Source organism: Paramormyrops kingsleyae, chromosome 5 (assembly GCF_048594095.1).
Source record: "Paramormyrops kingsleyae isolate MSU_618 chromosome 5, PKINGS_0.4, whole genome shotgun sequence".
NCBI lineage: Eukaryota > Metazoa > Chordata > Actinopteri > Osteoglossiformes > Mormyridae > Paramormyrops > Paramormyrops kingsleyae.
Window position 1 is genome coordinate 18,617,527 of NC_132801.1, and position 14,707 is coordinate 18,632,233.

The window sequence follows — 14,707 nt, forward strand, 5'->3', positions numbered from 1 at the left end:
CCATGGCAGCCGTGCATACTGGGCAAGCCTGTCTCTTAATTCACTGCGAACTACAGCTGTGGTACAATGTTGCCACCATGTGGTAGAATAGAAAATAAAATGGAAAAAGCCTTCACCAGACCAAAATAATCGATCGGAATAATAATAATCGGAAAACTAAGACTTTCGACCAAAAGTAATGTTCAAGTGAGGATCAAAAAGAAGGGTCCACCATTCCTGGCTGCAATCACTCTGCCAAACATTGGATTTTGAATTGGTGACCTTCGTATCACAGGCACAGTCAACCTACAGAGTCACCCACCACGTTCTATTTAGCAAACCCTTTTATCCAAAGCAACTTGCATTTGAGGTAGCAGGATCAGACAATTCCTGCAGCAGCTACGGTTAAGGGCCTTGCACAGAGGTCCGGTGGTGAAATCATCCAGTGCTTCCAGTTCGCCTTCCGGTCTGGAAGGCAGCTGGGCCACCGGCAGCTCTCTCTCTACGGTCAGGTAGATATAGCCATTAGTAAGTCTAACAATCTACCGCCTTCCCAGCCTGGATATTCCCAGCGCAGAGGACAGCAGACCTTCTAAACAGGATAGGTGTAAAAAGCATTCCGTATATATGAAAAAGAACAACTATTCATTAACTTGATTCATTCACTTGATTAATTAACTTGATGTGTAGATATTCGTAGATATATTGACTAAAGTTAAGATCAAGTGTCATAAACAGCCAGAAGGAACAGAGAGAGCATTTAATATGCATTTGGATTTTTAAATTGACTATACTAATAAATGTAGTTATATTTTGTGTGCTTTGCAGAGACCATGAGATGAGTATTTATTTATATATATAAATATATCTCCCATCTGCCAAGTGAAGGAGGGAAAGACCCAAACACAGAAGATGCAGACACAAGTTACCCATGAAAAAACCAGTTTAATAGATTATTTAAAAAATAAGGCTAATGTGCTGTAGAAGCTTACATCTACTGGAGGAAGTGCGGTCATGGCAACAGGAAACAGGAGACAGGAGACAAGGGACCTCCCCCAATGGCAAGGACGGTTTCCCCTGAGGGCGAGGCTCCCTCAGCCAATCACAGCCCCACTCTACCTCAAAGTGCCAAGAACAGATGGAGACGAAAAAACACGCAGCTGCGATCTTTAAAAATGTGCATAGCTCAGCTGAGAAGTAGTGGTGTTTCGAAAGAAAAAAAAACCCAAAAAAGTCAGCCATGTTCTCACTGGTGACCACTCTCATTTCACTTTTCAACACTCACCATTAAAACAATAAAACCAAGCCACTAATGTTTCATATACATATTTATATATATTTATATTTCATGTACAAAGTTACATTCTGAACCTCAAAGGCTCATTCATAGAAATAAATACTGAAATGGCTACACTGCGATATGAATCTGATTTTTTTTTTCTCCTGGAGAATAAAAATTAGATGAGGCACCACCCCCCCCCTCCCCCCCCCCTCCCCACAGTCATCAGCACAAATACTAAATTAACATCTGCAACTCTGCTTTGAAGTTAAAGAGGCCAATAAAACACAGAGTGTCTAAAAGACAAATGTACAAAAAAAGACCATTAAAAAAGGCATAAAAGTTTCAGAAAGCGTCGATATCATCACACCAAATCGAAGTGGAACGTCCGCTGGCAAGTGTACAAAATCCAATGTGCAGCGGCGATCACTACGCTCCGGATCCCTGGCAAGCAAATATTTAATCGTTTCGCAAACATGACATAAAAATATATTCATTTAATAATCATTGTAATGAAGACTAGTGAAGGACTGTCTCTAAATTAAATGACAAAGTAGGGACAAAATGTACTGCAAAAAGGCAGTGAAGTACATGTTATTAATGAGGTGGTTTACCATTTCGTTTTTGTCTTAATTAGTTTTCCTTTGGTAATCGGTAACGCTCAGACATAAAATAAATACTCATCACACATCAATCGGAAAAAAAAATTAAAATGAAAAAATTAGCTTCCGGAACATTAAGTGAAAGTGTACTGAAACTAAGGCAGCCAGCGTTACATTTAAAGTGTCTGTGAGCTCTAGCTTTTATGAAGGAAGACCTAAAGTGAAAGGACAGACCGTAAGGACAGCAGCTCGGGGACTGGGACGGACTTCACCAAGCACGCCTATAATTACCTAAATAAAGTAACAATAATAATAATAATAATAATAATAATAATAGTCAGGCTTTTCTATTTGAACTAATCATCTTTACGGGGATCCAAACTGCAAACATTTTTCCCCACACGATTGTAGCTGCTAAAGATTAAACGTATTTATCCTAGAGATGGAATTTCAGGTACAAACACAGTTACAGCCGAGCACAGACAGATCTGCAGGTGACTAACTTCTGCATAAACGGTCCTGCTCACAAGCAAAAATTATTACTTTGTGAAAGGGGGGAAACTGAGGGGGGAATGGGACTCGCCACCATCACGGCGTTCAGGACATTTAGACAAGGTCCCGTCCGTCGGTCGGCTCGAGGCCGAAAGCGCCGGTCCTTCTGGACGCTGCAGGTGGCTTTGGGTTCCGGGAACTGCTCGATGTCCACGCCAGGCAGGGGGGCATATATAGGGTGTCACCATCGCCCCCCCCATTCTGGCTATCTGATCACATTATGACACTGGACACACAGTGAGATACCATAAACCCTTAGAGAAAAAGGAAATTAAAAAAAAGAACGGAACAAAAACAGATGGAAAACAGTTTATCAATAATATCAGTATAGTATCAGTATAATGTCAGCGTAATAATAGCAATAATCACCAAATCTCTTTCTAGTTAAAAAGAATCAAACTGAAAAAAACAGAACAAAAAAAGCATGCAGTCTGTGTTAGTGTGGGTTTCCTGTGGGCTCCAGCGGTCCTCCTCGCCCCCCCCCAACACTGTGGCACGATGGGGGCGGGGCCTCATCACTCGTCACTGCACATGACCTGCCACACGATGAGGTGGCTGCGCTCCGCTTTGGCCAGGAAGGGCTGCAGCTTCAGCGTGGGCTCGTCCAGCTCCTCCGTGTCCCCTCCCTCGTCACCTGCCGTGACGCGTGACGTTAATATTCCTTGGGGGGTATCATCACTTCTGCTAGCATGAAACGGCACGGCAGATCTCAGAGAGTGCGTCAGGGACGCGTAACTGTCGTGCGAGATCTGCACTTTAAATTCACACCTCCTTCATGTGCGAACTGCAAATCACAGATATAGCTATTAAATTTACTGCTGACTATTTGTGTCGCCGTCGTCCGCTCACCCATCCTGAAGTCGATGTAACCTTCCCCTCCGCTCATCACCAGGACCGACTTCAGCATCTCCTGAGTCTGGCTGTCAGAGGAGGCAGTTCCGGCTTTGTCCGAGCCCGTATCTCCCACGACGCCAGCTGAGGGGATCACCTGACCTGTAACGCCGCGTTCCGAAGAGCTACAGTAAACACGACCGCTGCGTGCTGATCACACTAAGTGCTTTATCACAAACGATGTTTTGACAACAAATCTATGATATGAACAGCGATGTACTCCATGTCTGAATGCATGTGAATTAATTATGATGTTACCTATACTGGTTTTGATCGCATAAAAGCACATAAGCACTTAATCATTCTGATGAATTAAGCTAATGCAGCCTTTGCTCTCAGTGTTGGTGTTAGCGGTTTGATAGCTTAAAGACGCGTCTTGTCTCCCAGCTACACCTACGCTAAAGACCCACCTGGGACGGCAACAAAGAATTTCACAGCATCCCGGTGTCCATGGAAACAGAGTTGTGCGTGCGCCATGGAGCAGAAGGGTACGTAGGTGCCGGGGGTGACTTTGTCACTGTTCTCGTCGCCATAGACACGGATCGCGCTGCCTGGTCGCTGGGCCGTTCCGGTGGTGACTTTATTTACTTCATTTAGGAGGAAAAAAAAACAATTATGAATTAGTAAGGAGGTAAACAGAAGATACCAGAGGGCTTTTTGCTTTGGCAAAGGATTTAGTGTCATTATGGCCCAGAATGCTGCAAGCAGACCTGGCCCAAGCAAATACATGCCGACACGCAACAGAACCGGCGCTTGTGTTCTCAGCAAGGGAAATCACACATATTCCACTGTTTACAAAGTGCAAAAGAAGCGTGCTTTGGAGCCAAAGTTAAAAGGTGGTGAGGTGAGGCGACAGGGGCAGCGTGTTCGCTGGGAGCTCCCCACACCCTCTCCTCACTCCCAGCAAGGAGACGCCGGCTTCTGTGCAAAAAAACCAGAGCGGATTAAGAGAAGAGGAACAAAACAGAGAGGCGACAGCAGCTACCTGCATGAGAGGAGAGAACGGGATGAGGTTACCAGGTGAGGTCAGTCATGGAACAGACCTTATTTAATAAAGCATGTTTAAGCAACACTGCCCTCTGCTGGAATGGAGGATGTGCTGACAGATGAAATCTAAATCAAGGGATAGTAAAGGTGGTGAGGAAGAGGGAGGCTGAAAAGGAGGGGAACAGGGGGTAGAGTGAAAGGAAACCCAGGAAGGATGAGAGGTGGCTGAAGGCAGAATGAGAAGCCGCACCTGACCGGCATTTCCGTGCATCTGAAAGTGTGGGGGCATTCCTGTTAGCGTGGGGCTAATTAGCACATGTCGCTAATGTCGCTAATCTAACCCTGCAGTCAATCATACAGCTTCTTAAACAGCCAGTCATCTTAGAAACTCTCAGCGGTAATTTGTTTAAAGCTTATAACACTGCACTGCAGTTCAATTCTATTTAAAGAGTGCAACATAACTCAAAATGCATTAGCTTTACATATGCAAGCATATAAAGCCATAAAGAGTAAGACTTGTACAGTGCATTTATTACGCATCTGCTTACTATTTAAAGAACTTCACGTTTCTTTATTATACCTGATAGGAAAACCCCTGTAAGCAAATGAATGAAACTACTATAAACTACTATAGCTTAAAACATAATATCCATGCACACATCTTGCATAACTGCTAACCCAGTGCAGGGTCACTGGAAGCCTTGAGCCAATCCCTGGATGCACCCTGGCTCAGATGCCAGGCTACTGCAGGCAGTGCATGCAATCGGACACTATGGCAGCTTTATAGACAGCAATCCGCCTAACTGCATGTTTTCGGAGGGCAGTGGGATCCCACGCAAACATGGGGAGAGCATGTGAATCCACAAACACATAGGGGGTGGGGGCTACAGGCCTATAGGCCAATGTGTGTGACACCCTCAGTAATAACTATCCAAAGGAGTCGTATCAGGCATAGCAATACTAATGGCGCTTTTCCACTGGCAGTCAGGAACCGACCCGTACCCGAGGCGTACCGCGAAGATGGTTACAGTGTGGTCCCAGCTTGCTTCAGTTTCACCCGCAGAATGGTCGGCTTGTGAAAGGCGTTCGCGGGTTTGGAGAGCGACAGTGATGTAAAACCGAAGAGTCGCTCATTTACTGTTCACATGGTGTACGTCATGATTTACTGTGTGCTAATTTCTGCTAGCAGGTCGCTGTTGTATGTTAGCATCAAACGCTAACAGAATTGGCATTCAGTTATTTGCATTACGAATCCATTCCATTCAGCTGTTCTATAGCACTTTAAGTAGGCGGCTGGAAATTTTCAAGTTCCGAGTTATTGAGAATGCATTAATACATCACATGGTGCTGTACTACTAATGAATAATATATAGAAAATACCCTTTTTTCCTTCAGGTAATCCATGTGCAGAACACCGATATTTCCGTGCATTTCGACTAATCAGATGGTGGTGATGCAAATAGCTCAGTTTGGTCACGCTATTGGTCCTGCAAGTAAGCAAGGCCATGTCAGCGTGGTTACGAGCCAGGTCCGGCTCGGGGTCCGGCTCGCATACTTGACAATGGTAAACTGCCGGTTCGCCGTTCAATTCAGTTCTTAGAGAATGTCCCCATGGGGATCAGTAATGTATCAATTATTATTATTATTATTATTATTATTGGTAGCAGTGGAAAAGTGCCATCACATGATAACAGAGGTCTGGCTCACCAAGCTCAACCCAAATAGCCATATATCCACCTATACCAGAACAGCTGAGCCTCTATTACAAGTAATACGTTTTACTGACCTACTTAAGGTAGACCATTCCCAGACACTGATGTCAGAATATAGGCCACGTAAGCAAATCTGACCCACGTCATTATTTTAAAAAATGTGTTGCGACACTAAAAATGTGGGACTAATCATGCATGTGTGTCTGTATTCACCATGGAGTGAAGCCTTAATGTTGAACACAGCTGTATGAAATACCTTCTCAAATACCCCCAATTAATGAACAACAAACCTTGGTAATGCTTGAAGCACGTAGACGAGCGAGAGAGCGAGAGAGCTAGCGAGTGAGCGAGAGGGTTCATCTGGCAGGTGGGACTTACCCCTTAAGCCTGCTGCACGTCCCTGCTGAAGAACTACAGGATGAATGAAAAGTGACATTAAAGAAGGAGAGGAGAGTGACTTCATGAGATCAGGAACCGTCCCAGAGCTTCAATTTCCCAAGACTCAGAACAACAGTGCCCTCCCCTGGACAGGTGGTATCACTGCACCTCAGTGCAAGGTACTGTGGGAATTACTTTCCAGTGCCAAAGAGTTAAAAGAACACCCAAAGAAGAGCAGTGAGATGTAATGAGACGTGGACACAGTGCCTTATAGGATTAAAGATGGCGCTGCTTTGAGAGACAGACGCCGGTCAGAGACGAGCGCAGCGCAGCGCCCGCAGGAGCGCCACATCGACAGCGGTGTCGGGCACTCGGGGTGGCAGGAGGCACACGGGCGCTTACCCTCCGTCAGAGGGATGGAGATGATGACGCCGTTGCCGGTTCCCACCCAGAGGCGGTTACAGGACACCATCAGGGCGGTGATCCGCACGAAGGAGAAGCCCAGCTTACCAGTGCCTGGAAGAAGAGGCTCAGGTTCATGTACGCATTACACATGAGAGCATGAAGATTTTAGCAGAAGTGCAAAAAAAGATTGGGGGGGCAATTAAAAGAAACATTAACTCCTCATTGTGTGAGAAAACTGGTTCTGTCTGGTTTGCTGAACGCCGATGGTTAAGGCACTTAAGGCTCCCTGTCAGCTCAAACCACTCAACATTTCTAGAAAAGCGTTTCTCAACATGGTCCTCAGAGATCAAGACATTTCTGCTCCCTCCCATCACACCTGAATCAATCAAGAGCCCCGAATAGCTGGTACAGGTGTGCTGGGGGCTGGGAGTGTCTGTGTGTGTGTGTGTGTGTGTGTGTGTGTGTGTGTGTGTGTGTAAGCAGATTGCATGAACACAGCACCATGGAAACACTGCTAAATAACTCGCATGCAAAGCCCACTGAACTCTCACGTCACTGCAAACCATCCCACCAATACTAAAACACAGTGAAGTGACAGATGACTGGGATGAATTAAAAATATGCACTGGGCTGCCCTTGATCTTACGTTTAAACCTGTTCTGAAATGGGTTAAACGCATTTTGAAAGGATGTCTACATTGTGTAATTTTTTTTGCAAACTGCAGCCTGGATCTTCTCTGTTTCCCATTAATGATGGGCTTCTTCCTTGCTTTATGGGTCTTCATCCTGCTTCTAGGAGCCTATAATGAATTGTCCTAGCAGTGCGCTTCACACCAGCGCTTAATGTTGCCCATTCCTTTTGAAGGTCACTTGAGGTCATCCTCTAATTCATGAGACTGTCAGATATATTCACAGTCATCTCTGGCATCAGAAGATCGTTTCTGCCCTTTACCTGGCTGGTTTCTTTATTTGCCGATTATGCTAATAAATCATGCAATTACTGGACTAAAGGACACACGGCGGGCACACGGCGGGCACACGGCGGGCACACGGCGGGCACACGGCGGGCACACGGCGGGCACACGGCACCCCCTACCGAGCATCTTGCTGACGTAGGGCTCAATGTCGACGTCCTGCAGGTGCTGGTAGGTGTGGGCGTGGAAGAGGCGTAGCGTGGAGTCGAGCCGGATCGACACCCAGATGCCGTCCCCCACCCAGGCCAGCTGACGTACTTGGCTCTCCTTCCGGGGGTGGGCGTCAAAAGACTTCTGCGGGAGAGGGGGTCCAAAATAAATAAATAAATAAATCAACAACCCAACTGTTTCTCATTAAAACATTTATCCTGCCCCTGAATCTTTAAGAGGCATAATGAGCATAAGAGAAACCTGGAACAAACCCCCCCCCCCGCCCCCAGCGCCCGGCCTCACCTCGATCTTCATGGCTTTGGGCTGCACCACGTAGATCTTGTTCCTGTAGCCACACCACACCTTGTCGTGCACCACCGTCATGCAGCGGATGGAGTGGTGGGGCCGGCCCAGGTCCAGCAGGTGGTAGTTGGTCAGGTCCCACTGACCGTCTGTGGGGGGGGACAGGGCGTGCAGGGTAAAGGAGGCGAAGCGCCGGGGGACCGTTACCAGCGGTTACTGCACGGACGGGGGAGGTTACCGACGCCTCGGTGGAAGATGGCCAGCGTGCCGTCAGCCAGGGCCACCAGCACTCTGCCCTTCACGTGGCTGCCAGGTGGGAGAGACAGCCAAAGGTCAGGACGACGACAAGCAGACGGACGCGTCGGAACCGCCATACTCAGCGGGGATTCAACCTGCCAGTCCGATACGCTCCGGGGACATGACACAAGCCCGCTTTCCAGAGGAGATTCAAGCTAAACCCCACAACCCCTCACTATTCACCAGTGGGTACAGTGGGTACAGTAGATTCAGTGGGTACAGCAGGTACAGTGGTTACAGTGGGTACAGTAGGTTCAGTGGTTACAGTGGGTACAGTGGGTTCAGTGGTTACAGTAGGTTCAGTGGGTTCAGTGGGTACAGTGGGTACAGTGGTTACAGTGGGTTCAGTGGTTACAGTGGGTACAGTGGTTACAGTGGTTACAGTAGTCCCCCCTTATCTGCAGTTTTGTTTCCTGTGGTTTCACTTGCCCACGGTCAAATGCAGTCCGAAAATATTGAATGGAAAATTCAAGAAACGACAGATTTCTGGTCCATTAGTCATTCGGTAGCCATCTTGGTTATCAAATCGACTGTCACGGCATTGCAGCACTTGTGGTCAAGTAACCATTTTTTTAACAATTAAATTTTACTTTCTAATCTCTTATTGAGTCTAATTTATAAATTAAACTTAATCACAGGTATGAATGTAAAGGGGGAATATAGCATATATCAGGATCGGTACCATCCGTGATTTCACACATTCGCTGGGGGTCTTGAAATATATCCCCCGCAGATAAGGGGGGGACCATGGTATTAAAATGAGCTCAAATCCTGGAAAGTTCCGTACTCACACAATGCCAAGGATGGAGTCCTTCAGCTTGATCGAATGGAGACATTTTCTCCACTGAGCCACAGACGAGTGAACGTAGACACTGGGGGGGGAAGGAAACGCCTCATCGTCACAATGCACCTTATGCCCCCCACCTCACATCCACAGCCCGGAGCCGCTACCCAGCACCTTACACTGTATAACGTACAGCGCGGAACAAGGGGCAGCGGCACTTAGTCGCCTGCACAAGCTACAGACTTAAATGTGCTTTCAGGCTACAGTGAAACAAAACGCCGGGAATTCGATTCATTGCTGCCAAAAAGTCAGTAGGTTATGACTAGGCCTCAGATACAGATTGCCGATATATTTAGTATTACCGAAGTTTGGTTTACACTGAGCACTGTCTATATCGCACTTCCCATATAATCTTTTCAGGGTGAGGATATCTCAGGGTAACACGGCAGCGGCTGGCAGGAGCCACAGGCCAGGATGCAGGCCAGGATGCAGGCCGCCTCACCAGCCGTTCTGGGCTCCCAGCCACATGGTCGGCAGCACGCTGCTCATCTTCTGAGCCTCCTCCCGCATCAGGTCCTGCTCGTCCGGCAAGGTGGCCACCCCGTCCTTCAGAAGGTCAGAATCCCTGAGGGCAGATCCGCCACAGAACCTTGCTACTGTAATTCAGGGACTGGTGTCCGCAAACTGCCGGGCATCGGCCCTAAAACATGGCACCACCTGCTGGCCACTGCGTGCTCAAATATGCAAAACGGGCCATTTATGTATTAATGTAGGGAGAGTAATGTCAGCACTGAGAGGTATATGCTGCGTCAGGCTTAATTAAAACCATAACCGAAAGGTGAAAATCCTGCGCTAGACTAATTGTATCGTACAGTCTTGTGCAAAAGTCTTAGGCAGTCAAAGGAAATGTGTCGCCGTATAATGATGCTGTACCCTAAGTGCCAGTTTAGCCGTTTCAAAACCTCTGCTAAAATCACCCCAGTAGTTACAGTAACCGTCAAACACACCAATTAATTTTTTTAACTCACGCCTCGTATAGCTAATCAATCTCATTCACGTTTTTGACTAGTTAAATTAATTATGTGAGCTGGTTGTGAAATGTATCAAACACATGGAGCGGCTGGGGCGCCGCAGAGGAGGCGTCTGGGAAATGAAGCCGTGTTCATTTTACTATCCAACTGGACATCAGTAACTTTCTGGAGAACAGAAGAAATGTTTTACTAGTTTCTGTTGTATTACTCTTAATTTCCATATGCTCCGATGATAAACTGTGTTTTTTGTTCTGAGCAAATGTACACTTACTACCTAGATAAACAGCTTTAAACATTTCTGATTACTGCCCAAGACTTTCGCACAGTACTGTAGAAAGGTGTTTTTTTTTTAGTTTCTATATTATCTGATTTGGTGAAATTAGCTACAAATGTCTAAACATTGCATAATACATATGATTGAATGAATGCATAAATAATATATGTATTGTGTAAAAATTATGTATACTTATTGAAATGCATTTAACATGTAAGACTGACCCCAGAATAAAAACATCAAAAAACAATGCTGGTGGTCCCCCTTTTGTCCACCAGGTGGAGCTAAGCTTGCGCTACCTCTGTGGATATGAGGCCTGGCTTTCCGAGGTGTCCTGCACACCCAGCGGGTCAGTGAACACGTGCTCCGTGTAGATGCATGGCTGGCTGATGTCCAGGCCTTCGCCCTCGTCCCCAGTCCCGGGGCCAGCCTCTGTGGCCTCTGTTGCTTCCTCGGCAGCCTCCTCTGCCGTGGCGATCGAGTCCTCGGCGGTGCCTTCTGAGGGCGAAGCCTCTCCTGCCGGGGAGATGCACATGAGAGCTCCCCTTATGAGCGAAGCACGCTCAGAGTTACCAGAAAGTGCCGAAGCTCTACCGTCATCATTATTAGCCCAGGGAGCAGGATGTTAGACCATGTAAGCCTGGTTACCGGAGTCGACACGTGTGCTGGGCTCCTCGGGGGTCCCCACAGAGCTGCAGGCGGTCTGCGGAATGGCGGCGGAGCCCTCCGCAGAACAGCCCACCACGGTAATGCCCCCCAGCATGCTGTCGCTGCCCGCTGAGCTGTTGCTGGCCATGCTGCCCGTCAGGGAGGCGTTCTCGTTCTGGGCTGCCTCGGGCTCCTGCGGTACCTCCTCCCCTGCAGGGTAGTCCGTCTCTCGGGCACCTGAGCCAAACCACGAAATGTTCCGGTAACAGTCATAAATAGCTCATACCAGTCGATCTGAGGCACAGTCATACCGGGAGGTACCTCGACGGCAACCAGACCTGGTACACTGGCGATGCAAAGTACGTGGGAGTTACAGACAAAGAAGTTCTCCAGGATGTGACCGGGCTGGTTGGCGTCCACCACCATGACTTTGGTGGTGGAGTGCGTGCTGGTGCAGATCCACACGAGGCTGGAGAGCTCCTCATGCTGCCGGAGCTCCTTCTCCTGCTCCTGTCCGCCAATCACACGGCAGCACATCAGCTCATTACCCAGCTGAAGCTCAAGGGAACAAGAGCAGACCCACCTGGTACATTGATCCTACAACGTTTAGTCACAAAGTCTTTACCCATTTTACTCAAAAGATGTTTGGCATAAGCCACAAATAAATCTATATTGGTTATACTTGTGTTTCATTAAGCATCAAGAGTCAATACAGGTAACGGGATGGACTCCATGGTGCCGCAATGCATTCTGGGAGGCAGCTCACCTTGAGCTCCTGTTCCAGGCGGTCCAAACTGCTCTGTGAGCCCTTCTTCTGCTTGTGGCCCTCGCTGTCGGCTCCGGGCACGTCGTTGTAGAAGACGCTGGCCCCCACGATGGAGCCCCCATCACGGGTCTTCCCACCGGTCAGGTTGACGCCAGCAGCGCACCAGAGCTAGGGAGGGAAATGCAGCAGAAGGCCAGGTTCAGGTCTGGCTCTCCAACATCCACAGCCGGGTTGTAAGGGATGGATCAGAAGGCTTAGTGGCCATGAACAGGCAGAGGAAAATGTTCCAGGTTGTGGTTCACAGCTCACACAGCCCATACCTTCATAGAAGCATCCTTCTCATCCAATGGCCTTAGGTACACGGGCACAGGCAAGTTCTTCATCTTGTTTTCTGCCTGTCCTCCATTGGTTACCTAAGGTAAGTTTTGGGAGAACAATAAAAGATATTTTTGCAGTGGTGATGTCAATGGAAAGGACAATGGCGAGAGGACAATGGCGAGAGGACAATGGTGATGTCAATGTAGAGGACAATGTAGAGGTTCTCCATGCTGGAGAACAGGCATAATTGCCCTGAGCGTCCTGACCTTGTATTTTGGCGGCAGGCTCCACCCGTACGCCTGCACCCGGCCATCTTCCTTCTGCACATGAGCTTTCACCTGCCTGTACTGAGCTCGCATCTGCTCCTTCCGTAATGGCGAGCTACTCAGGTCCGCTCTGAGGGAAGAGGGAACGGCAACAGGTCACGATGCAGCCGGGGCTTCCCCACAACCCGGGGCCTCCACTGCGACACTTGGCCATCCCCGTGACACTCACTCCTCCTTGAGGAAGTCGAAGGCCTTGGACTTGTCACTGGGCAGCTGCGACAGGGTGCTGCTGCGGGCTTTCACCGAGGGCACGATGTGCGACGTGGGTGCGTTGTACTTGACATTGACCGGAGACTCGGGCTTCCGGGCGGCGGTGCTGGACGAGCTAAAGAGCCGGCTGAAACTAAGGGGGCGAAGAGACGAGACAGAAAGGCTAATAGAGGTGCAGACACGGGACGGGGGGACCAGCACACGGACACATACATGTACATGTAGGTGCACAGAAACACAGAGCCTGACCTCCGCCACCAGCAAGCCTGGATGCTCAACACCCTCACACCAGTAACCCTTCTGTTATTCTGTTAACTAGCAGGTTAAAGCCCTAAACTTTGAGGGAGGAAAAGTGAGAATCAAGGCAACAGAGTAAATTAAAAGCAAACCCCCTCCAGCAAACAGCTTCTGCAGCTCTGGGAGAGATTTCCCCAAAGGAAAATGTCAGCCACTCTTTAGCAATGTGCTAGTATGCGGCAAAGCAGACAGGCTAAGAGCATTAGCTTCTGTGCTAATCATTTGCTAATGCTAATGCCAACGTCATCATCCCAAGCCAATGACAAGTCAACCACACCAACTATGTCTGCCAAGCCATCATCAAACACTAAGAAAGAAACCATCACATGACCACCTATGACCTGCATCCAAAAGGCAAATGTATAGCACCTTGCGGTCTTTAAAATCTATGTTGTTGAAAGTGCCTCTGACATCAAACACGCTTCCCCAAGCTCTTTAGCTTTTTTATGAAAACATACGTGTTTCTAATTTCATGTTCAAGCTCGAATAAGAAATTAGTTCTGCCCCAAACAGGAAAACTTATTACCAATTTCAATGAAATCTCTATTTCAGGAAAAATGGATGAATATTCAAAACCAGGTTCTTCTGAAGAGACAAGAAAATCCTCACTGTTACAAGCTTAGATCAGCACTAAATCACTACTGTTGAAAGGACACCTAGTGTGCCTGACTGGCATAGTAGCCTTGTGCTACACACCTTCTGCAAACGGACAGGACAACAAGAGGCAGGATATAGGATATAAGCAGGAGACAGGAGAGTGAGGAGTAGGAGAGCAAAATGCATATTTAACAATAGGTGCAAAATGCAGTAAGTAAACCACACCATAATCATTCCTGCAAGTCTGGCCAGGAATACTGCACAAAGGGATTGGCCTTAATGCAGGGAGTCCATGGTATGCATATTAAAAGCCGGAAAAGCATCAGAGGCTTTAAGCATTAACCCGTGGAATAACTGGCACATCCTGGGTGCTGATTTCATTTCTAAGAGTATTTAAACAATAGCTAGTGGGAGTCAGTATGGATTGTAATTAATCTCAGCCCAGACTGGGCCATGACGACATCATCCAGCACTATGTCATGAAAAGACGGAGGATACAGGCCATTCCCTTTGACGGTACTCCATGATCTGATTGGGATCAAGTGCAAGAAAAGCATCGGCTTCATTCTAAAGCTTTACCTACATCCTGGAGACCACGAATCGGAAAACAAAAAGCAAAATAAAAACAAAAGGAAAGGGAAGACACTGAATGACCAGCACAGCACCAAGAATTCCCCATCATGATGTGTGATTCATGCGAGCCGTGGGGGTGCGCTTACAACTGCCAGATACTGGACTTCTTCTTCTCGGAAAGTGCCGGGTTCTCCCTCGAAGCTCTGAGCAGGAAAACCACAATAAAGAAGAAATGCAATCACAGTATTACTACCCCAGCACATAAACTCTGGGGCGACAGTTAATATCGACAGGATAAGTGATAAATTAGCATGCATTAAAACATGGGACCAAAACGTTTCTTTAAGGGGGTAGCAGAAATAGTATGGATTTATG

At 47.6% G+C, this 14,707-nt stretch overlaps 1 protein-coding gene across 14 annotated transcripts in view; it reads right to left on the reverse strand.

The window, feature by feature from the left end:
• Nucleotides 1-904: 904 nt before the first annotated feature.
• spag9b (sperm associated antigen 9b) overlaps nucleotides 905-14,707 on the reverse strand; it is a 52,962-nt gene continuing 39,159 nt past the window's right edge. For 6 of the 14 annotated variants that reach the window (XM_023831209.2, XM_072712304.1, XM_072712307.1 and 3 more), the window contains 18 exons: nucleotides 14,479-14,535; nucleotides 12,825-12,998; nucleotides 12,596-12,725; nucleotides 12,332-12,424; nucleotides 12,012-12,179; nucleotides 11,584-11,803; nucleotides 11,246-11,482; nucleotides 10,897-11,113; nucleotides 9,795-9,917; nucleotides 9,300-9,380; nucleotides 8,450-8,517; nucleotides 8,212-8,360; nucleotides 7,881-8,052; nucleotides 6,783-6,896; nucleotides 6,381-6,413; nucleotides 3,714-3,890; nucleotides 3,262-3,405; nucleotides 905-3,046 (listed from right to left, as the gene is read on the reverse strand). In XM_023831209.2, coding sequence (XP_023686977.2) covers nucleotides 2,928-3,046; nucleotides 3,262-3,405; nucleotides 3,714-3,890; nucleotides 6,381-6,413; nucleotides 6,783-6,896; nucleotides 7,881-8,052; nucleotides 8,212-8,360; nucleotides 8,450-8,517; nucleotides 9,300-9,380; nucleotides 9,795-9,917; nucleotides 10,897-11,113; nucleotides 11,246-11,482; nucleotides 11,584-11,803; nucleotides 12,012-12,179; nucleotides 12,332-12,424; nucleotides 12,596-12,725; nucleotides 12,825-12,998; nucleotides 14,479-14,535 — 2,476 coding nt within the window. In that variant the 3' untranslated portion in view covers nucleotides 905-2,927. The remainder of the gene's footprint in view (nucleotides 3,047-3,261; nucleotides 3,406-3,713; nucleotides 3,891-6,380; nucleotides 6,414-6,782; nucleotides 6,897-7,880; nucleotides 8,053-8,211; nucleotides 8,361-8,449; nucleotides 8,518-9,299; nucleotides 9,381-9,794; nucleotides 9,918-10,896; nucleotides 11,114-11,245; nucleotides 11,483-11,583; nucleotides 11,804-12,011; nucleotides 12,180-12,331; nucleotides 12,425-12,595; nucleotides 12,726-12,824; nucleotides 12,999-14,478; nucleotides 14,536-14,707) is intronic. The other 8 variants (XM_072712312.1, XM_023831205.2, XM_072712314.1 and 5 more) reach the window with 4 other exon arrangements.